We start from the raw sequence: 23,772 nt of genomic DNA on the forward strand, positions 1-23,772 counted from the left end.
AGACAGGAGAAATTAATTAGCAGACCGCTGTCAACTGAGGGGGAGTAGACAAACAAGAGACACAGTTTGTCTTAACTTAGTCTCCCTTCTTTGTGATGCCTTTTAGCAGTTTGACCTTTAACCTTTTGAGGAGTGTCGACTAGATATGTGAGTGGACAAGAGCAGAAAATTCATTTCAGATCTCTACCTGTGTGTGATGACGGCTGGTCTCCACATGTACGAGTCCCTCCTGGTCAGGTGTGTCAGGTGTATGTGTGTGTGTGTGTGTGTGTGTGTGTGCAAAGAGAGATCCAACTGATTTCAATAAACAGTGGTAATTGCTGTTATTTGAATAACTTGTTTATGAGCAAGACGTCCACTTACATGTTGGCTGTGCTTCAGAATGTTATAAAGTGTCATGAAGTCACAGGGACAGTGACAGGCAGAGGTGCAGTCCTCCAGGCCACACAGCATGCTTGGTTCCATCAGCTTTCCGTACGACTCCCCCCCACCCCCACCCCACCCCCCCTGCGGAAGCGAAAGTGAAAACTGTCAAGTGACAGTGAAATACTCATTAGGTGCAGCGGTGACTGACAGTTTTGTACACTGGGGTAGGAGAGATACATAGGTCCACTTAGCTCCAGAGCTAATAATCATTAGCAAAGCAGTGTAGAAAACGTCAGCTGCAGCTTCTCATCTTAGTTAAAAGCGGTGCGTCGTATCAGCTGTCACTAATTCATGTTCAATCAGTCACTAACTTCATGTCAAGCCTAAATTAAACTTGGCTGTTGTCGGTTTTTTGTGTGCTCTTCACACCACTGGTAACACTTGTCAAAGATAGTTTGTGAGGGAAGACGCTCCACTGTACAGCACCATGTACAACCACAAGTCAACTGTTTCTTTAGTTCATACAAACAGAGTGAGACGGCCTCTTCTCAAGAATTAAAGCGTATGTACAACCCTACCGTTTCATCACCTGGGCATAGTTTAGATTATCTAAATCCTTTTTTTTTTTTTAATCGCACCAAAGATTTCTTGAGACTACAGTGTGCTTGTCCTGAGCCACCCTGAACCTAACTCAGTGTAACTTGTCGTGGCATCCTACCAGAATCCTGTGTGACCCAACGGGGTTCTTGTAAAATAAAATACCAGCCCTCAGTCCAGAACATGTTCTGCTTGAAAAAGAAGAGTCTCTGAGAGAAAACTGAGATCTGTATTCACAGGTGTCTTCTTTAGTGCTACCTGTGTTTGACGGCGTAAACCCGGCCACAGGTTTGGTGTTTAAATAAACTTCTTAGAACAGGCTTGGCATGATGAACACGCCCTGAGACAAAGTTGAGCAATAGAATCAATCTGCAGGCCAGTCTGCATTCCTTCAATTGTAGAAAAATATAATTACACTTCATCTTTTGTTGATCGTTGTATGTGGAACAGCAGAAAGTTCAGAGTGACGTTAGAATGGGTTATTGAAAGGCCTCGTGCTGAGACACATTAGCAGGACTGAGCCCCTTTCCCCCAAGGAATAATTATCAGTGACTAGTAGCGGATGGATAATGAGAGAATAGCCTGTTAAATCAAGCTCAGATTACTGCCACGGGTCAGTTAAGGACACGTCTGATCAACAAACCTACTTGGTGATATCCTGACGACTGGTTCTTTAGAGGCAGACAGCTGGGATCAATATAACTTACATTTAATCTATCTGTGGATTCCCGTTCCTTTGTAAAACTGCCAGTGTGCTACAAAGCCAGATGAGGAATGTCGCCTCAACACTCTTCACCCTGGCTCATCCTCAGCATCATCAGTATCATCAGCGGTAAAACACTGGTCCGAGACTCCACCACCTTCTCAAAGCGCCTGTCCAATTATAAAACAGTGATTTTATCTTGGCCAGTGGAACTGACACCTGGCTCTTGTGAGTATTTCATCACACTGCACAGCTGCTGGTGAGTCGATCTTGAGCTTGTGACCTGCAGTTTGGACCTCAAAAGCAGAACTCAGAGACGTGACAGTAAAAAGTTCAAACACAGATTTATTGTAAACTTGAAAAGGTGAAGATGTCGCGAGTTGAGACAGAAAAGACGATGGAGTGGAGCAGGCAGAGAGATCTGGTTCCAGGGGCCAGGGCGAGGAAGATGGAGCGATGCAGGCGAACATGGTACGAGTGGACCAGCAGATGGACGGGGAGCTCGGTGATGCAGACAGGCAAAAAAAAAAAGAAAAGTTGAACCCGAACCCAACCCTCAGAGCGACACTGTCTTTTCAAGAAATTGTTCAACAATTTGGTAAATTTGCTTCTTAACATTCTTCCCAAGAGTGAGATGAGAAGATCCATATCAATGTCATGTCTGTCTGTGAAGTACAGAGCTGGACTCAGGCATGGTTAGCGTAGCGTAGCATAAAGACTGGAAGCAGGGGAAAAGAGCTAACTTTAAAATATACTGCTACCAACACCTCTAAAACTCACCAATCAACATGTTGCATCGAACTATTTGTCGGGGAGCAGCCGTGCACAATGACTGTGGGGAGATTTCAGCGGTTTTGTTGACACAGTGAGGTTGCCACGTTTGGTACCATTGTGCCCGTGCCAAGACCAAAGCCTGAACTCACGGTCCTGTGCTATAGTTGGAGACCTTCCACAGAGGTCCTGGGCACATGGATGAACAGCATATAACTCCCTGCAAATAGTTAACTGTATGTTTCTGTTTGTGTACACATAAAACAAATGGAGACTTGTTATGTTCTGAGCTTTACTGCTGTTTGTAGCTATATTTTTCGACTTCGTATAAAGCCAGACTAGCTGTTTCCACAGGCTTCCATTCTTTATGCTAAGCTAAGCTAACCATGTACTAACTCCACTCTGTACTGACACAGACATGTGATTGATTTTTGGAAATGAATAAGTGTGGGTTGGTGTTACTGTATTTCTCTGTTGTCAACAAAACACCATGAAAACACTTACACTACACGGACACTGCTGAAGGCCACGTGGCTCCCGGGTGTGTGTGTGTGTGTGTGCCTTCCTGTGTGTTCTCTGTTAAGAATGATGATGTAGGTGTTTACACAGGTGCAGCTCGTGCTCGACAATGTGTTTGTGAAAGTGAAAATACTGGGGCGTCTGCATGAATGTGTTCATAACTGGAGATAATACATGAGAATATCAAAGATAGGCAGATGCTGACCAATCACTGTGCTCCATCTGGGTTATGTAATTTGTTTGGTGGTTTATTTGTTTGCTGTACTGAGTACCACATCCATGTATGTGTTCCCATAAGAATGGAACATTATTAACAATAGGTTATACTAAAGATTATTTTAATTATCCATTGCCTATTAATCTTTGAATATTGTAATCTCATTTACTTGATACCAAACTATAAAAAAATTTTATTATGTGAAACTAAAGTCAGAGGCAAAGTTATTGAGTTGAAAGCAGAGGTTGACTGATAGTGGACTTTTAAATTTATAATAACAATAGTTTGGAGCAGATAAAAAGCCTATAGCCGATTAATCATTTGATATCACCCAGTAGTTTGACACATGACTCTGAGGTGCTGTACAAAATCTGCTGCCAGTTGGCCACTAGGGGCTGCATGGATCCATACAAAGTTCAGTTTGCATGTTCAAGGGTTATTACTCAGTCCATGCACAAAGTGTCTTTTCCAAAGTGTCTCAGGAAGCTGTTATCTCTTCCTGTGCAGCAGAGGATTCTCTCCCAGTAAAAAGGGACAACTGATTCGTATTTAGAGCAGCTAGCATAAAGCTAATGTAAAGCTAAAGTATAGCTCCTTCACAGCAGCCATGACAGTGTGACTGTAAACCAGCATGAACCAGGACCCTGCAACTGAAGCAGCTACATGGCTACTAGTTACAGGCTACTTTTCACATTGCGAAATGTCTAAATGTTCGAAAGGGAAAGTGTAAACTGAGTATTTCTTTTAATTTTATTCCTCTGCCAATGGTAGTCGTGCTCCAGCTGCTGCAGTAGTGGCCCAGCACAGCTGAGTGAAATAACAGTGGACACAACTGGTGGGCAGATCCAGACTGGAGTCAGGCTGACACCACAGCTCTTCTTACTGGGATAAATACTGGCTGACCTCAGTGGTGCTAAGCCCCTGCATTGGAGCACACACACACACACACACACACACACACACACACACACACATACACACACACACACACACGCACACACACACACACATACACACACACACAGTAGTAATTAAGTCTGCTACGTGGTGTGGGCTTGTGACATTTCCCTGCAGCCTGTTGTTTTACATGGGCCTTTGATGGAGGCAGGACTGGCATGTTGTTTATCCTGCGTGACTGAATAGTTTGGTCACATCAGTTTTCAGATGCTCAAAGCTGATATTTGTGGACTGAAGCTGATGTAATATTCTAATCATGTAACCCTGCCCATACAATATACACAATATATTAATATGAAATAGTTCACATTCATAGCTCACAATTTTGAATTTTGATCTAAGTTCACGGCCCCATAAAATGAAATAGTTCACATTCATCTCTTCTGTAGCAGGACAGCTCAAAACAGATCTGTTCACAAATGTTTTCTTTATTTATTTACTATGCAGAACATAAAAAAAAAATATTTAGCCTGCATGAACTAGGCTAAAATTTCAATTAAGATGTTCAACTAGAGCATTCATGCACAACACTGACCATCATGGGATACTAACTCAGAAGTTTTAAAGGGTACACTAACATTAACAATATGTTTATTCACTGTGAAGGGAGACGTTTGGTATCAGATTCTTGGTTTTGTATACGAAGATATTTGTGTACTGAGACGTGCTTAGTTTTAAGACCGGAAACCGCTAGCTGAACTCAATCTGAAGCAGAAAAAGAAGAAGAATGATTAAAACTGCAACAGAGTGTGAAATATCATTCAAAAAGAAATTAGAACCCTGAAGCTATCCTACTGCAAATTGTTTTCCTCAAAACATGTTGCTCGTCCACTGAGTCATATTTTATTCATTCCTCTCGTCGTACCTCACAGCTCCAGCATGCAGCGTGGAGCTTCCTTTTAAATGACTTCTCAGTTGAGCATGCTGAGCGTGTGACATTTAGGTGTGACAGCAGCCGTCGGCCATGCATTTTACTGGGAGCGGTGCGATGCAGTACTTAGAGTTATGTGACAGGAAGGGATGTGACCATACCAGAAATTTGGTCATTGATACCAATACCATGATTCATGATACCTACTTCAATATCACAGCAAAGAAAACACGATACAGCTGACTGGCTGGCTGCTGCACCGCAGTGTTCAAACACACACAGACGTGTGCATATACGCACGTACGTTATATTCCGACAGACTGAACAGTAACGGATGTAGCCAGCTAACGTTAGCCTTTGCGAACGTTTGTGAAACGTTGCAGCAACAGAGGTCGTGTCATTTTGATGACATGTTGATATAAAGTGAACAACTGAAACGCTGTGTGCAGATCTGATGTCTGTCTCTGAGCTGCTTAGGTCAGATTGAGGTGTTTCCTGCTTTCATTTGAAATGCTGTCTGTCTGACACTGTTTACAGACTGGCTTTTGGTCGTCTGTAACTTCTCCCTGTGATCTGTGTCAAATGCAAAATATCTATGTAAAGTTCTGGTGGACCCGCACTTGCTGCTGCCACTCCACATGTTGTTGTTATTGTTTACTGTGCCCGCCTCCTTCTTCTTCTCTACCAGTTTGATGACAGGCTTGTAGGGTTATTATACTGCCCTCATCATTACCAGTCTAAATCTATACTGTAGAAAAACATGTACATTTTAAGAATTTTGGAATTTACTTGGTACCAAAGTATTTGTTCTTGTGACATCCCTAGTGACAGGCTGTGTTAACGCAGCTGTAGCAGACTGTGTTGATTTAATAAGTCCAGGCAAGCTGACAAGAAAACTGTTCATGTGATTCTTCAGAGGATGAAATGTTAAACTTCCAAGGGATTGCAACTGATACACACATAAATGCAAAGTCATGGTGTGTGAGTGCAGCAGCTGCGCTGACAGCTTGAGTTATTATTATCTGGAGTGTGTGTGTTTGTGATGTGATTTGTTGCAGTTTTGTCTCTGCATTCATTTCCTGTTTGTTGAAACTGTCTGCTGCATAATTGGCAGTAGGTGGATGTGTTGCGTTATGGTGAAGTCATTCTACCTTCTGTTTTTGTAAGTCAGAGCATTTTTCCGTCTGAATCCCTGTGTAGAGCTCTTAATCTGCCTAATATATCACATAATCATGTGTGATTAAAGGGAAACCCAACATGAATAAGGTGTTGGTCCACTACGAGCCTCCAGAACAGCTTCAGTGCTCCTTGTCATACATTCTCCTGTTGTGTGGAGCTCTACTGGAAGGGTTGAACAGCACTCTCCCCAAAGATATTCCCTTTGGTGTGTTGCTGGTGGATACTGGTTGTGTCCAAAATCACTCACTCATTCACTCCTCCCTCCTCACTATCCAGGGCGTTCTATGTAGAGGACGATATAGTGAGCTCATCTGTAAAATGAAAAAACACTTCGGACACTGCTCAGGTCATTTTCACCACTGTCAATCAGTGCCAGCGCAATGCATGATGGTATATATTGCGTGGTTAGTGACCATCGGTTGTACACTACTTCTCATGATGCATTGTGGGATACTATGAGTTCACTATATTGGGTATAATAATTCTTTCTATACATCCAGACAGCACTAGAAAATGGCAAACTCACTTTAGTTCTGACCAAGTAATGTGATTGGACGAGAGTCATTCCATGAGTGCTCATACAGAGTACAACAGCACTGGGACTTTTAACTACATGTATCACTCCGCCCTAAAGGTTCAGAATTTACACAAATTCCCAGTTGTTCAGTTCGGTTGAGATCTAGTGGCAGTGAATATATTTCTCCCCTCATTTAGTGAAGGAGTTTGAGTGTCCCATCATATGTCTAAATGCTGCTTCAGTGGAGCGAGTGTGACTTTTGTCATTTTCCCAAGAAATAGCCTGGAAATCTTAAACATCTTCATACATACAGGCAGAGGTGGGAACAGTACACAACTTCATTACTTGAGTCTCAGTATAGATCCTCCTGGTCCAGTACAAGGGAAAGTTGTTCAGTCAGATCTTTACTCGAGTTAAGGTCATGGAGCACTTGATTTTAAAAATACCAAAGTATTCAAAAGTACATTTTTTTATATCAACACATTGTTGTATTGTTATATATTTACAGAACTGTATGACTCTGAATCAACCTGCTGACTGACTGACTGACTGACTGACTGTAGAACGTGTTGAATTAAAAGCTTATAGAATATGATTCAAAACATGTGGAAATTGCCCTAAAAGGTCAGGTAACAGGTCATCCATCCAGATCTGGGTGGCCACAGACTAAGTGACGTCCGTCTCCCCAGTCATAACTCTTTCTGTGGGATCCTCAGGTGATGTCCCCGTGCCAGACAGAACATGTAATCCATCCAACTTGTTCAGGGTCTTCTTTCTGTCGGACATGCCCAGAATATCTCAGCAGGGCGACGTCCTGGGGGCGTCCTGGTGGATCCTGCGGAGGATCAAATGGCGGATTGCCTCACCTGGTTTATTTCAATATGAAGGAGTGAAGGAGCAGCTGTTGGTCTCTGAACCTAGTCAGGATTTCCAAACTCCTTACCTTGTCCTTAAGGGTGAGCCCAGACACCCTGTGATGGAAACTAATATTGTTTTCATCAAGTCAAGTCAATTTTATTTGTATAGCGCCGATTCACAACATAATATCTCAAGGCACTTTCCAAATAGAGCAGGTCTAGACCTTCTCTTTATAATATTATTTACAGAGACCCAACAGTTCCCACCAACAGCAGCGCTAGGCGACAGTGACAAGGAAAGACTTCCTTTTAATAAGCAGAAACCTCGAGCAGAACCGGACTCAGGGTGGGCGGGGCCATCTGCCTCGACCGATTGGGTTGGAGAGATAGAGAGAGAGAGAGAGTGAGAGAGAGAGCACAGAGGAAAAGAACAAGAACATACCACGTACATATCCATGATGTGAATCTTTCACTTATGACCACGGTTGAAGGTTACAATTTAGTGCAACTGGTCAATCAAGAACTTTGCATTTGGGCTAAACTCCCTCTTCATCATGGCAGTCCAGTATAACAACTGCATTTCCATTTCCTTTCAAATGCTCTGTGGCACCGTTTTCATACTGGCTTTTGGTCGTCTGTAACTTGTCCCTGATGAATCTGCCCTTGCCAGTCCCGGTGTTCCTCCCTCCGAACCTACAACGTCTTTTGTACCATTGAAAAACAGGTACCATCACATTTTCAGAATTTTGGCATGGACTCAGATCTCGTGACATCCCTCCCCTCTGCTACTGTCATGATTACTACGGCTGCGTGACTGTGGGTCATAATAAGCTGCTGCACAATCGACCTATAGGGTCATCTTTTAGGGAAGGACACTCTGTCATTCATACTGGCCTAGAGTCCCTTTAATCACCCAACAACAATTTTAATGTCATGAACATATGTTTACTTCAGCTATTTGTAGATACTGTTAGGAGGAAACAGGACATGTCGTCCTTTGTGTTGTTCAAATGCATCATGGGAATGTGTGCAGCTACCTTGAGAGCTAACTCTGCACTTTAAACCTGGATCAGATTACTGCTGTGTGGTGAGAGGGAGAGACACAAAGATCAATGGGTGTCTGTGAATTATTTATCAATTCACTCTCTCCTGAGTGTTTGTGTGTGTGTGTGTGTGTGTGTGTGTGTGTGTGTGTGTGTGTGTGTGTGTGTGTGTGTGTGTGTGTGTTTCTTGTGCTGTGATTTATTGTTTGTGGAGACTGGATTGCTGTCTGTGCGTTCAATATATCTGTGGCTGCAGTTGCCAAATCTTCCTTTCCTTTCCTTTCCTTTCCTTTCCTTTCATTTCCTTTCATTTCCTTTCCTTTCTCTTTTTTCCCTCCCACCTATCTCCCATCAATTCTCTTTTCCTTTCCTGCTCTTCCTCCTCCTCTTTGTCCCCGTGAGCTTCAGCAGCTCTCCAGTGAATGAACCAATTAACCAGATTAACACTCCCAGATCACACCGTGTGCCATGTTTTTTATTAAGGAGTTTCAAACTAGGAACCTTAATGTGGGTCAGAGTAGTGACTCTTTCTGGTGTTAATTCTTTGTAAGACTGGAGGGAAACTGTTTTGAGGAGAGAGATTTGCTTCATGTTGTGCTCCCACTAATCCTGAACATCAGCTTTAGTGTGTTAAGACTGAACATGGAACTAGGTTTTTCTCGGGTTAGTTAATGTTGTGTTTGTGCATTTTTTGTTCCATAATTTATATATAATATGCTGTTTAAGATCCAGGCAAATGTAAAAAGAATAAAGGTAAGACACACTCAGTTATTTCATATGACTTGATTTAAATCAGGATTTTATTGGACTACATCACATATTCTTGATTATTGTGCCTACAGCTCAGCTGATTGCTTTTGTTTCATGTGTGCGTAAATACATCAGTGCATTAAAAACACATGGATGATTATAACGCAAATACAGAATATACAATTCCATGTACAGATTCAAATTCAAACCAATCAGAACAGCAGACATGAAGATATCATAAATTCTGGGGGGTTTATTTACCTCAAATAAAGAGGCAGAGACAGCCCTTTTTTCTTAATTACCATATCATTTTCTAAACATTTTTGTGCATGTTATCAAAGTATTTATTTATTATAAACTTTTTAATATTTTTTTTTTGTTTAGAAATGTAGAAATACTATTTTTAGTTATATGTAATTATTATTATTATTATTATAATGACAGCAAAATTGAACTGTTTGTGAACTCAGAACGTCCTCCATGTTAACCTGTTGTTTGGTAAATGAATGGGAATGGATGGAAATGTGCATTTTCATAGCAGTGCAAGTCATTTACACTGTTGCCCCTGTCAACAAAATACCTTTTTAACTCAAGCAGTATGTTCTATTTTGCAGTTATTTAATGGATGTTAAGGTACCACCAGTGAAACTCAACACTGCACAAATGTTTCAGAATAAAAGCTGAGCAGCTTTCCTGCAGGTCTAATTAATTGTAAAAGATGATTTCTTCCTTTCCCTAATGTAAAACTATTTCAGTATTTAATCTACAATTAATATCCTTTTTTTAAAATCAGCTGAGCTACTGTTAATAAAACTCAACACTTCCCGGCAATATTTCACATTAAAAGCTCTTTAATGCAAAGGGCATACTTTATCACTTTTCTTTCATTGGAGGTGTTTAATTTGAAACATCTGCAGGAAGTGACTTTGATTAAACAAAAGTCCCAGCCCAAACCGTTTAGTGTTTTATTTTACCATGCAGCCTTTATCAGGGACTGGCCGCTGTATGTTGTTTGTTGTTGTGGTCATGGCTATTATTTGGTTAATATTTGAGACTTGGCTAATATTTGAATATGGCATCATGCTGCTCCCATGCAGTTTCCATGAGTTAAAATGAAAGACAGAAAGAGTGTGAGAAGGAGAGAGGGCAAGAATGGTGAGAGAGTTATGGAAAAAAAAGAGGAGGGAGGAGGTAAAGAAGGAGAAAGGGAGGATGGAGAAATAAAAAGCCAAAAGTCATTCCAAGTCATACAGCAGTTGCTGTAGTGAACTTTCAGTCCAGTAACTTCGGTGACTATCACTGACTACAGCCTCATCTGTCCTCCCCCTCTCTTCAACGAGCTGACAGTGTGTGGCAGTGTGTGGTGATGTGTGTGTGTGGGGATATGTGTGTGTGTGTGTGTGTGGTGCGGTCTCTCTCTACAATGTCTCTCATTAAATATAATCTGAAGGTGTGGTGTACACCATCGCTGCCCACCCTAGTTAATAGATCTGGACCACACACCTACAAATTATATTACTTTGTTTATGCAAAGAAATCTGGCCCAACAGCATTAGGTTGTTGTGTAGTTCACTTTACCACTACAGGAAACGATGCTACAGACAATTCTGCAAAGTGAGCACATACAGTTTAAAAGAACATAAATGGCCTTAAAGACATCGGTCCGCAAATTCTGCAAGGTCCCCGAATCCCCTGGTGTGAAAGTGGGTGTCAATGTTTACAACTGAGATAAGAGGATGAAGAACTAGACCACCGTGAGAGTGAGGTGTAGGAACAGGAAATAGGTAAACCTGTTCTCTCCTCTTATTTGTTTGATGTCAGCAAATAACAGTAGGCTAATGTTAAGGTGCTAGCTCACAGTGCAGCTCTCTCTCTGTGTCTGCCCTGCTAAACTAACTGGGCAGTGTGTCTCTTGGTCTGTGCGTGTCGTGCTAACCTGCTACTTCCGGTCTCTGCTCTCTGACTTTGTGCCTGGCAAAGGTTTGCGTGAAATACAACAATTTTTTTTATGTTTGATTGTTTGATTGTTGTAAGTCCTCCAGCTGTATGCTTGTGTGATGCTAAAAACTACAGCAATAGCAGTGCTGTGAGATAAAGTCAAAAAAGGTCAGCGGCATTTTTGGTTTTTACTTAAAAAAAACCATCATTAGGAGCAGAGAGAAGTGACATCACCAGTGGAGATGATGACATCAGAGGTTATACACAGCATGTGACTGTGCGTTTCATCTGGAAGTCAAGCAGCATTCCCTTTTACCTCTGTGATCATCATTACAGCCAAGACATGTGAAGTGATCTACAGCAGAACTTTCCAATGCTTTAAGTGTTGGGCCTTTAGTTAATATAACAGATGAATTCTTCTTGGACCGACAGTATACTGTTGTCAATGTGACACTTCTGATTGGACTCTTCTCCTTTTAGAGGAGATATTCTGAGGATTTGTTGTCCACATGCATCTGTGAATAGAATCGGCTTAAGATGAAATATTATCAGAGCTCTTTTTATATGGTGATAACACCATGATGATTTTTAATTGTCATCTCCTTCTACAGGCAAACCAGCGTATCCAGGCTTTCCATCACATTGTGACTATGACCTGTATTTTGTTGCCCTAGATAATCAGTGCAGTAGTGAAAGGAAAAAAGCATTTTGTTCATTTCAAAGACTCCTGTTGGAAATCTAATTGTAATCTGCATTTGCACATGCTCACATCCACCATCCCACCTACAGCCTAAATCTTCTAACTCGGCTTTATGACCAGCAGGTGGATTTGGGATTGGTGTCGATGGTGCATTGCAGAGGCACATACACACGTATGCCCACACACAGAGAGAGAGAGAGAGAGAGAGAGAGAGGGAGGGAGAGGAGAAAGAGGCCCACATCACACGCTTCTGTGATCTCTCTGTGGGCTTTTGGGGCTCGTTCCTCAATCTCTTATCCATTATCCACCCCGCCAGATATGGTCATCTGAACCTTTGAAGTCAAGCTCTTTATGATAGTCTGCTTCACGTTAGTGCTGCAGGCTTGTCATGCATTAACCTGCCATATAACGACCCAGTCGTTTCCTATTGGAGTAAGAACACTGCAAGGTATAACTTCATGATAACGTGATTGTAGGAAAATGCTTGGAGTGGCGAGTGACATGGATAAGGTCATGGTCAAAAGGTCTTGAGGAAGTATATCATTAGGAGCAGTCGTACTGCCCTCTCCCTCTTCCTGTATCTTAATGTTGTACTTTTCCCGCATGCTGTCAGGATAACGCTCCTTTAATACAATTTATCTTCGTAGTTTTGGCTACCATTTCAATCTGTGATAATATGTACTCACAAACTACATTGTCGAGATCTGGGAACACAACAACATCACTAAAAAAGGATTTATGGGACAAAAACACACAATCAGATCAGCCCGACTTATTAGGAGGAGAAAACAGAGGTGAATGGTTGAATTAGCTGTGGACAGACTTTTCTGGCTCAGCTTTTACTTGCCATAGTTGTGCACATAGTGTTGCTGTGCACAGAGGATTATTACCATTAACATTTCAGGTAAGCTCACTCTCACATTGACCTCAACATAAAATGGTCTCAATTTAATTTACAGTTTGGTACCTCTCTCCCCTGTATACAAGCCACTTTCACCCCCCAATCCATCCGCAAGGCCACCAGCATTGTGGCAAACCCTTCCCACTCCTCCCACAGAATTAGCGCCCCCGCCCCTTCTGTAAGACTCCACAGCATCAGGAGCAGGTGTGCTAGACTGTGCGATAGCGTCTTCCCCCAAGCAGTCTGGCTTTTTAACACAATGCTGCCTCCATCCTCTTCCATGCCCCGTCTCACTCAGCATTAGCCGTATACTCCTCGATCTGTCCAAGCTCGGAGATTTTCTGTCTTCCCATGTAATGTATATGTCTGCTCATATCTATTGCTGTCATGAAGGTTCTGTTTGTTTTGTTTTGAATGACATTCTGCTTTTTTAAAATTCAAAAAATATAAAATACCCCAAAAAGTCTGCATTAGTTCCTATGGAAAAAAAAGTGGTATTTTATGATCATGTTAATGCTTGTAAATTTCATCATGTGGCTATGAATGCTGTTGTGGTGTCATTATTTTTGGCTCAGCTGGAAGTGGCAGTGCTGTGTTTTGGTCCTGTTTTTGGATTTTTCTGTAGACACCACTTGGCAGCTCTGGTGCTGGATGATTTGCAATGCAGATCCTGTCTTTTTCTCTCATTCACTGGCACACACACACACACACACACACACACACACATGAGCTGTGCCTGCTGCTGAGTCACATGGCAAAGTCCACCATGCACGCTGTTCACCCGAAGCTTCCTACCTTTTACTGAGCACTTTGTTTGGTTTATGATCTAGTGATGATCCCTCACAGCTTCGGAAGACTGGGAGAGAAAGGAGGGAGAAATAGAGGGTATGTGAGTAAAAAGTGGGTGGTGTCAGAGATGAAATGAGGCCATGCTCGGTGCTCAGTCCCACTGGCATGTGTCTCCACTCGCTGACAATCAGCTTTTATGCACTCCTCTGGTACATCCTGTCTGTTATTTTTGGTAGTTTTAAATAACCTCCTCTATGGGCTCCTGCTGGTCTGGCTTGGCAGACTTGATACCCATTCCCCTGCAATGTCATGGCTTTGAATGCAGTGCCTGTCCTCTATCTGAGAGGGTGTAAGTAACATTCTTCCTTTCTAGGCCAGTCCTGAAATATTTAAAAAGCTGAAGTATTGTGGTCAGGATACAGTATTTAGATACTGAATAAATGAAAAAGTGAAACCACTGACCTCTTGTTGACTGAAGTCAGACATAGTAACCAGAGTGATTAGGATTCATCCTCTGAGAACCATAAATGTCTGGATTAAAATCTGTGCCAAAACATCAAGTAGATTTTGATATATTAGACACTAGACACTGCCGCACTGCAAGTCAATCCTTCCAGCTTTTTTTCCAAGACATTTCCCTCCAGACCGAAAATGTCCGGCTGCTTGTGACACTAGATGAACCGTCAAGAGCTCAGCATCGTCATTTGAGAGCTGCAGTATATGGCAGATTGAAAACTACTAGTGGAGCTAGATGAACAGTGTTCATCCAGCGTTCATCCATCCTATAGGGGGAAAAAAATGTCTGTACAAAATTCATGTATTAGTCGTTGAGACATTTCAGTCTGTAGCACAGTGGTGGACATCTTCCCCCAGAACCTTGCTGATACCATGGCTAATAAAAAAGTAAATATGGGCTGGTCCACCATAGGAGTGGTCACTTGTTTCTTATGACAGGGTCATCTGGTTCAGTCATGTTCTGAATGCTTGGCGCTGCGCCTAATGAATCTGCCTGGTTGCGTCACTATAGTGGAAGTGTGCATTGTTTTATTGAGGCCCAAATCATGGAGAAGTTCCAACACTATAACCGTTACCCTAAGGTGACCTGACACCAGCTGAATGAAGAATGACCTCATTGTTTCTCTACACTCTACATACCATGTTCACATCACGTAACCATCTTCTCTGCACCGTGGCCATAGAAATGATTTGAGAGAGTGAGATTCTCATTTTGATAAAATGCAACTTTTCAAATTCAAAATTCAGTAAGAGAAAACCAAAAACAGACACTTTGAGAGGGCAGTCGCCATCATTCATCTCCCTTTCAAAAACTTCCAAGCTCTCCTCTCATCATTTGTAATGGTGACTTTAAAGTCCCTGTTCATGATACGTTTGCATTATTTTGTCCACCCCCTTCCTGTACAGTATGTCAACTCTGCCCTCACCTCTGAGGGTATAAAGCTGTTTTGATTACAGCGCTCACTGGATAGTGATTAGACATCAGCTCCGATCAATGGTGACAGTTAAATCCAGTCTCCAAACACCTACAAACACGTAGCAGCTCAATATGAAGTCACTTTGAACGTAAATCAAACAGCTGTGTACATACATGTGTACTGACTGCAGAACAAGGAAACCAAGGGAGGTGGTTGGATCATTATAGTAGTCTGTCACTATTCATCCCTATCCCTACATGAGCAGGGACATGATTTCCAAGTGGACTGCCAGCACCAACTAGTTACTGATTTAAATGTCTACATTAGCTGTGTTTCCATCCAGCTGTTTTTGTGTGCATTTTAAATTTGCACTCTAGAAAACCTGTGTGGAAATGTTGAAAATTAAAAAAAAAAAAGGAAATATCACAAAAAAAGTTTCTACAGTTGGTAAGATGGAAATGATGGCGATCAAATAAAAGCAGTAAGGCAAAATGTCACAAAGTAAATAATCATGATGTACATGAAGCATGTGGCTGATGCGTCACTCAACCTTCTGCTATACTGAAGAGACAAAGGTAGAGGCCGACAAAAACGTCTGATGTGTGTGACGTAATAAGGAGACAAAACATTATTCAAATGAATACATCAAACATAAATACCATTTGTCCATCATGTTTTTCACCATTTGAGGTGCCAAATTGATTGGTGCAAGCGGACGTGGCCTAAGGTAATGCCTTTGAGCAATCTCAGTTGAACTCTCACCATGGTTCTAATTGCCTGGAAATTTGACACACAAATCCAGCTCAATCTGCTCTACCAAAAAAGCCTCTTGGGCCATAAAAGTCTGCCATATTTTTGCTAATTTGCACAATGTGAAAAACAGTAAAAATGAATAAAACTTTCTAGATATTTACTTTATCAACACTAAATCCTGATTAAACTCATTGCAGAAATCCTTTGCTCTGTCCTGAACAGACATACTGAAGGGGGGTGTCAGAAAGTTGAGTTCACCTGGAAATGTAATGCCCAGCTCTCAACAGCCAACATCAAGTCCCCCAATTTTCAAATACTGAGACTGTGGTGTGACCCACACCATCACAGAGTGACTGATGACAGTGGCCTTTGCCAGTCAGCAGAAAGTTTGTATTGCTGTAAAACACAATGTACCCTGATGCTCAAAAACAAAGCGGGAACAGGGTCTTTCTGTCAAACAAATTTCAAACCCATTGAGACCCCGGTTTGTTTATGACTGAGCTGTCAAAGTCGAGCTTTGTGTGGACTGGGAGGAGTGGGACATGCTCAGTGACAGATTACCAGGAGGAGGTGTCATTCTCTTTGAGCTGCACATGCTTCTATTTAAAACAGATAGCTGCAATAAGTCCGAGAGAGAGAGAGAGAGAGAGAGAGAGGGAGAGAGAGAGAGGGAGAGAGAGAGAGCTAGAGACCTCTGCCTGCACATGACCTACAGCTCATTCCAGAGATAGTGAGGGACAGAGCGCTCACTCTCTGCTCTCATCTAGTATTACACCAGAGCTGCAGAGTGTACAGAGGATGTGTCGCAACACCATCAGAGGACTCTGAAAAGATTTGTTTTGGATATTATCTATAAGTATTATCACTAAAGGACATAACAATATATCACATCTGGGAAAACAGCTGAGTGACAATGCCAGAGGAAAAAGGTAATAATGACCTTTAATAGCATAAGCTGTGTGTGCTGTGTTCATTGGTAATCATTTGCTTGTGTTAACCAGAACTAACCTTTAACCATTTTACTATCTTAACTAGACACTAATTACTCTTGAAGCACAATAACAGACAATAAACTACAATAATTCCACACTTAGAAATATGACAATCATTGAAAAGCTGTAGGACATATAGGTGTGTTTCTGTTTACAGTATGTGTGTGTTTCTATAAAAGTGGTGCTTTACCTACAGCTAAGCAGACCTCTATTATGTAACCCCTCAGAAGTGCATAGCACTTCCTGCGCTGTTGTGTGAATGTGAATGACAACAACAAGCCTGTGGTAGCAGCCTCAATGCTTATGCTGCAGGTTGATATGCAGACTGCCTGCAACATCCTTGGCAACGACACTGTTGTCTTGGTCCCCTGCCTGCCTCTCTCACACCGGGAACTGAGCCATTTGGGCTGCTTACAAACGGGTGAGAGCCAGTCACTAAGAAGAAATCACTATGATAGTCTTAGAGTGATTTACAGCGTGACTTAGGACTTTATCATCTTTTAATTTTCTTTGCACCTATTGTATATGCCCTGAGGGACTTTCTGATAATGTTCCCATGATATCCCTGTGGTGACTTTCAGTTTACAGTGAGAGTGAAACACAAGCTTGTGACTGAAGGGTGTAGTATATGATTAATGATGCCTGTGTATATTTTTGTCTGTGACTGTATTTTTGCTGTAATTGAATGAATGTGATTAGAAAAAAAAAAAAAACATACCAACATCTATATACAATTTGGCTAATATTACTGACAGCACAAGTTAATGTAGTAACACATGGAAGAATGTCCATTAACAGTACACACTAGCAAAATCCTGAAAATAGTTGAATGAATGAATTGACAAATGAATGAATGAATGAATGAATGAATTAATTAATTAATAGAATGGCCCCTTTCAAAGTGTTCATAACAGTATTCAGTATGTCCAGACAGGCATGGTCATTTTTTAGAAAATGAAAAATTTCTTTTATTTTCCCTTGGCCGTTGCAGGTTAAGTATCACCAGCTTTTCAGTCTTGTAAAGTGCTGGTTTACATTTTTTCCCAACATGACTTTAGCTCACCAGTCCAAGAGATGGCACCGTGTCAGTTTCTGCCCAGGTATTCCTCTGTGGCGTAGGCGAGAAGAAAGTGCAGTGTGAGCAATGGAAAACAGAAAGGAGAAAGTAATTCAACCTGCCTTCATTGAAGGCAGCATTTGGACACATTTCAGATTTTATAACCCCCATGTTATCTGCAGCTTTATCTACATTTTGAAGTGCTTGAAGGTTCGACCACCAAAGCATGTGGTAGCCTCTGAGCTGCTCGGTGAATTAAATGGTTAATTAGTAAAGATGAAAAGACAGTGTTACTCTGTTACACTTGGACAACTTTTGCTCCTGGAAGTGAAAGCTAGCATAGCTACGTTTTCATAGCCTAGCCTGTTAGCTTAACTTGACCTCTGCCTGCACTGCAGCTTCTCCTCTGAATGGATGTTTCCAATGTGGCTTCATTACCTTAGAAACGAGCCACAACTTAATGGTGCGCAGTACTTAACAAATAGCACTACACCTCTGACCATCAGCGATATATATATATATACATATATATACATATGAAATATATACCAGCATATACTATATGACCGATTACCATCGTTTCTGAATCGAAAATCAATTTTGAATTGAATCGCGAGCCCAAGAATCGAAATTGAATCGTGACATTTTCTGAATCTTGCAGTCCTCAGGAGGGAAGTGCATGGCAGCAGGGAGAACAGATGCAGGTGGCTGTAGGAAAGTTAAAATAGTGGGGAAATGATATCAGAGTTGAATGTTGGTGGATATCACAGATATAAAATGAAGTTAAATTGTTATAAGTACAAACGCTGCCAGGCTAGTAGCTTTCATGGGAGCTGTAATTTTTTTTTGTATTTTTTGTATTGTTATATTTGGCTCATTTATCTTAGAACCAGGTTTGTCAATCCCAGAGAAATGTTTCACTTTTTCCTAAAGAGCAATTAAAAACCCCAGATCAGATATTTCATTGACTCACAGAAGCTAATAGTGGCTAGTAGCATCATGACGTTAGCTCTTTATCACTAGCTTGCTGAGGTGAAGCTAATTGTGATGACTTAGTTCATGTTTGTAGATGGTTTAATCTATGGCAGTGTGTTGTGTTTTAGGTTTTGGTTGAAATTTTGTGTTGTAATAAAGAAGTAACTAGTAGTTACTAGTAGTAATAGTAGCTATAAGCAGTAAAGTAAGACGTAATATTGTACTTCCCAAAGAACTGTTAAAGTAGAAATATAAAGTAGCATGAAATGGAAATACTCAAGTAAAGTACAAGTTACAGCAAAACTAGCCTTCCTCATTGAGTAAATGTACTTTCCACCACTGACGCCTCCCAGTTGGCTGTAAAAAGAGCCTCAGTGTTGGTCCCTGTAAACACTCCACAAATATTTCCCCTTCTCTCAGTGTTTGTCCTCAACAGCCTCGTTAAAGCTGATCGAGTGTTAACCCTGTGTTTATGCACCGGTTTCTAAATGCAGGGCTGTAAGTGTGTTTTGAGCGGAGCTGGGAAGCATGTGCTCCATGACAACCATGACAACGTGACAAAGCTTGTAAAGTTTGTTGGGAGGATGCACAGGTGACACACCCACTCGTAGGCCACGTGCTCACACTAACACACATGCAGTAATGCCAGTGTTTTTGCACCAGCTCGGCTCAAACAGCTGACACAATGCTTTCAACAGAGAGGCTCTATTCATGAGTCATGCTGTCTCTCTCCGGGTTGAAATAAATGGCCTGAGAACAACTCTCAGTCCTGTGTTCCTCACCAATCAGCTTTTCTGCTCAGATATTACATTATCAAAGTGTCCTTCACACATACATTCACAGTATACACATGCCCAGACACATGCACTCAGTGCGCTGAGCTATGCTGGGATTTTCTGCTGTATCACAGTGTCTGTTACATCATATGGACTGTCTCTCTTTTTCATTCCTCCGTACCAGCAGAGAAACACCTGCAGGGTATTTCTTCAGATTTGGTACAAACGTTCACTTGGACTCAAAGATGAACTGATAACATTTTAATGGTCAAAGATGGAAAGATTAGTTAGGGTTAACAAATGTTAAATTGCAAGTCATTGACAGGATACAAACTCCTTTGAGTTTTGCACTATTAGTTAGACAAAGAGAGCTATTTCAAAACATCAGCATTTGTCATTGTAAATTTCACATATTTTTCACTATGTTCTGGCATTATAAACTATTATTAGAAAAATATAATTGATACATTAATCGAGAATAAAAAAGTAACCGATACCTGCAGCCATATTTGAATATTGTTTCTCTGTTATGGGGCACAAACTACCATTAAGTCCCCTGCATGTCTGTAGTAACTTGGCTGGAGGGATTTAGGCGTGACTTGCAGTCTGCCTTCCGCCAGGGACTCTGTGTCAATTTCTTGCATAAGCAAAATGTGAAAACCATTTCTTTATTAACCTGGCTCCGTGCATGGTCATTTTCATACGGAACAGAGTCTTCCTCAAACTGACACAAAGTTAGAAGCACACTGTTGCCTTAAATGTGTCTTTATGCAGTAGCATTTAGACCATTTAGGCCAAAAGTACACAAAGTATGTGGCATACTGTAGGTTAGTGTAGGATCCTATTTGAGTTTTAATGGAGAAGACAGGAAACATTTGATATTTACACTGATTGTGTACTGAGTGTTTTGTCTTGAGGCAACTATGGGAGTGTTCTGGTAGAGGCAGCTGCAGTAACAACGTGGGATCTTATCTGTTGGCGGTCTTTGTCATCCACGTGGAAGAATATTCACTGACTCATCTGTCACAGGAATGGCACAAAGAGCATATTCAGAAGACAACACACTAGTTGCCCTTTCCTGCTTCACTTTGGGCCACTATTTAGATTCATCACTGATTTCATAATGGTCTGGTTACTATTCTGGTTACTTCTTTTATCAATAGTATAAGTAATAGTAGTTTTGGTAGCTGTGGCACCAGCAATATTAAAGTTTCTAATGTCAAAATATGACCAACACTGTCTCTCAGTGAGTAAATTTGGTTCTCTGTTTTTTATGACATGCCCTTGTCTTTATAAGGGCCAAGCCGACATGGCTGCATTGGTGTCATTTGCCAGGGAGGTCAGAGGTCAGCTTTCTGTAATGCTTGACCTCAGGTCAGAGATCAAATGCTGCTCAGGTCAGGTTGCAGGTGTGACTGCACAGGTGGATGTCAGGCCTTTGAAGGCTCATGTCTAGTCCTTGTGTATTTATAGTCATACAGGTTAGATCATTCAACTTCGCTACCAGCCACTTCTCTGCCCCTGTCCTGTGTTTTTACCAGAGGAGTTGTGTTCAGTGAACTGGGCCTATAAGCTCAGCTCATGTCTTTTTCTTGGCGTCTAACAAGAGTGAGATAATGGAGCGAGTTTCCCGTTGGGATGACGGACAGGAAACTCTTAGGCAGTGAAGTAATGGCTGTGTAAAGGTGAGGCCAGGTGTCAACAGGCCCTTAAAAAAACGCTTCACATGTTGTTAATCATATTATCTAGGCTGAAGGCTGAATACAGTCAGCAAGTGTTCAGAAGCCTTACATTTTGTTTGATAGATGTTTAAAATGTTGTGTGTTTTCTTTCTGAACTAAATTATCCATTCATGCACATTTAGTTTGGTGATGTTCACATTTATTTCAGTTTCCACTTTGGTAATAATTTTGAAAATATCTACGCTGAATTAAAAGAGCCTTAAAATTTGATGGAAGTTGTGGGCGTGGAGGAAATGGAAGGATTTTCATTACATTTCTGGTGTGTAGCGAATATCCATGAGAGCTTCTTTCACATGCTAACAGAGGCAACGTAGAGGCTAATGTGCCAAATTCAAATGGAACTTGTGGGAGATGTTTAGATTTTTCTTTTCATTTTACAACTACAGAACATCTACCCCCCTCTCAAAGTCCATTGACACAATACCGTGGCATACTGAAGCCGATCTGTAGATTCCTATCGTCCAAAACCACTCTGTAGAAAAAAAGACATTAAGATGATTTCCTTTCCTGTCAGGAACCCCTTCACACCGGTTCTCTTGACCACCAGTTGAGCAGGTCCACTCTTAACCTGTACGACAATATATTAACCCTTTTAACTTGGCATTTGTATCGAGCAGTTATTCTAACCACAGAACTCATGAGGCAGCCTGTTCCCATTTTTTGGAGTGTGTTCATGTGTTTACTCCTAAGTAATAGTGAAAGTCCCCAAGGTCAACAGCTCGGCCACCACAAAGAACTCCTGCTCTGGTAATGTGAGCATTTTGATCTCCTGCCCACCCCTGCAGCCTCTGCAGATGGTTCACACCAGGAATGTTGCAGAGCACCATGGGATCCCCGTGAGTTGAGGGAACACTCTATTTTTAGGAGGTGCTGGAGCATGGCTCCTTGAAAAGGCATTTGAGATAAAGTTGCTTGTGTGTTCCGCTGTGTAGTAGCCTGTTGTTCCTTATTACATGTACTGTATATGTGCCTTAAAAGCCTTTTCATGTTGCAGCGTTGACTTGGTTGCTGCAGGAGATGCTGTAGAATTCTGTTTCTCCACTGCTGACGTGAACTTGGCATTGGGAGGTTTGAAATGTCCCAGTAGCCATCATGTATGTGTCAGTGTCTTTGAGACAAGACACTTTAATTTATTGTTAGCAGTGGAAGCAGTGGCCATCAGCCAGACAACAGACACCAGGAAGGCTGATGATATGGACAACTGGGCCCTTCAGCAGACAAGGCAGCAGCAGGAGCAGGGGTGGATGGGGGTGGGAGGGGGTAGGACACCACATACTGCTACATACAGTGTACATCATGTGGTGTCACAGTCACTGTCTGTTTCTTCGTAGAAAGAAAATTCATTATTTCCTCTCCATACTTCTCCTTAATTTCTTAAAAGTGATTTCTTTCTCTCTTATCTGCCCAACTCCATCTTCTATCCCCCCCAAACCTTCTTCATCTTTATGAACAGAAATGTTAAGGCACTGAGGTCCTCAACCTTTGACCTAATTTCTCTTAGTTGCTTAAAGCAGCAGAAATTCATTGGTGCAAAATATGCTCCTGATAAGTAGGACTGTACCGTTGAATTGACTCACAGCATTATATTTGATATGTTCCTCACTCACTACTGTTGGTGACCTGTGGGAGATAAATCTGTACCCTGTTAGCTGAATGTATCAACAATAAACAGGACACACTACTGGACTCTTATCACAGACCACCGGCAGACTGAACGTCCGAATGTCTGAGCTGGATTCTACATCTGGCCTAAAAGATCATCTCCTGTCTCCTCATCCCCGCCCCCTCCTCTTCTATTTGCTGTTTGAAGAGGAAGTAAAGACATTGGATTCCCCTCAACAGGTGCAAGGGTGCAGCATTGCACGCTGGGTCAGATCAGGAGGCAGAACCCCTCCCTGCTCCCCTGTGACTACCAGTCCCTGCTGCCTACCCTCCTCCCAATCCTGTCTCCATTTTGGACTGTTGTCTTTTCCAGATGGTTGCAATCAAGCCATTCTCAGGACTTTTTTTTTTTACGAGGACCCAGGACTTTCCCCTCCTAAATTCTTGTCTTTATTGGTTAGTGTGCTCATATGTACACACTACATGCGTAACTTCAATAAATACCCCACCTCGTACCAACACTAGAATATAGGCAACATTGTCCAAAATCCCTGTTTCTATCTTGATTCAGTTTGGGAGTCAGAGGTCAGATAGTAATCAAGACGTATGAAAACAGATCTGTGGTTTTTAGCATCATCCAAAGAAAACCCCTCTATAATTCAACTATATTTGCTGACCTCAAGAATGTTCTGTGTCACCACAATACATTTTTTCACTTTCTATTTGAATAAAAATCTGATTTGGGGATTATACTGTTGAATGTCTGG

The 23,772-nt window shown here is 41.6% G+C and overlaps 1 protein-coding gene across 14 annotated transcripts in view; it reads left to right on the plus strand.

Annotated features, from left to right (window-relative positions):
* ablim2 (actin binding LIM protein family member 2) overlaps positions 1-23,772 on the plus strand; it is a 92,900-nt gene that overhangs the window by 2,090 nt on the left and 67,038 nt on the right. For 13 of the 14 annotated variants that reach the window (XM_022747768.1, XM_022747772.1, XM_022747778.1 and 10 more), the window contains exon 1: positions 16,604-16,790. The exons of the other annotated variant lie outside the window; for it this stretch is intronic. In XM_022747768.1, the coding sequence (XP_022603489.1) occupies positions 16,775-16,790 (16 nt within the window). In that variant the 5' untranslated portion in view covers positions 16,604-16,774. Of the gene's footprint in view, positions 1-16,603; positions 16,791-23,772 lie in introns of those variants that run through there. 14 annotated transcript variants of the gene reach the window in all.

The sequence above is a fragment of the Seriola dumerili genome, unplaced genomic scaffold, assembly GCF_002260705.1.
Source record: "Seriola dumerili isolate Sdu_G_001 unplaced genomic scaffold, Sdu_1.0 BDQW01000111.1, whole genome shotgun sequence".
Classification (NCBI taxonomy): Eukaryota; Metazoa; Chordata; class Actinopteri; order Carangiformes; family Carangidae; genus Seriola; species Seriola dumerili.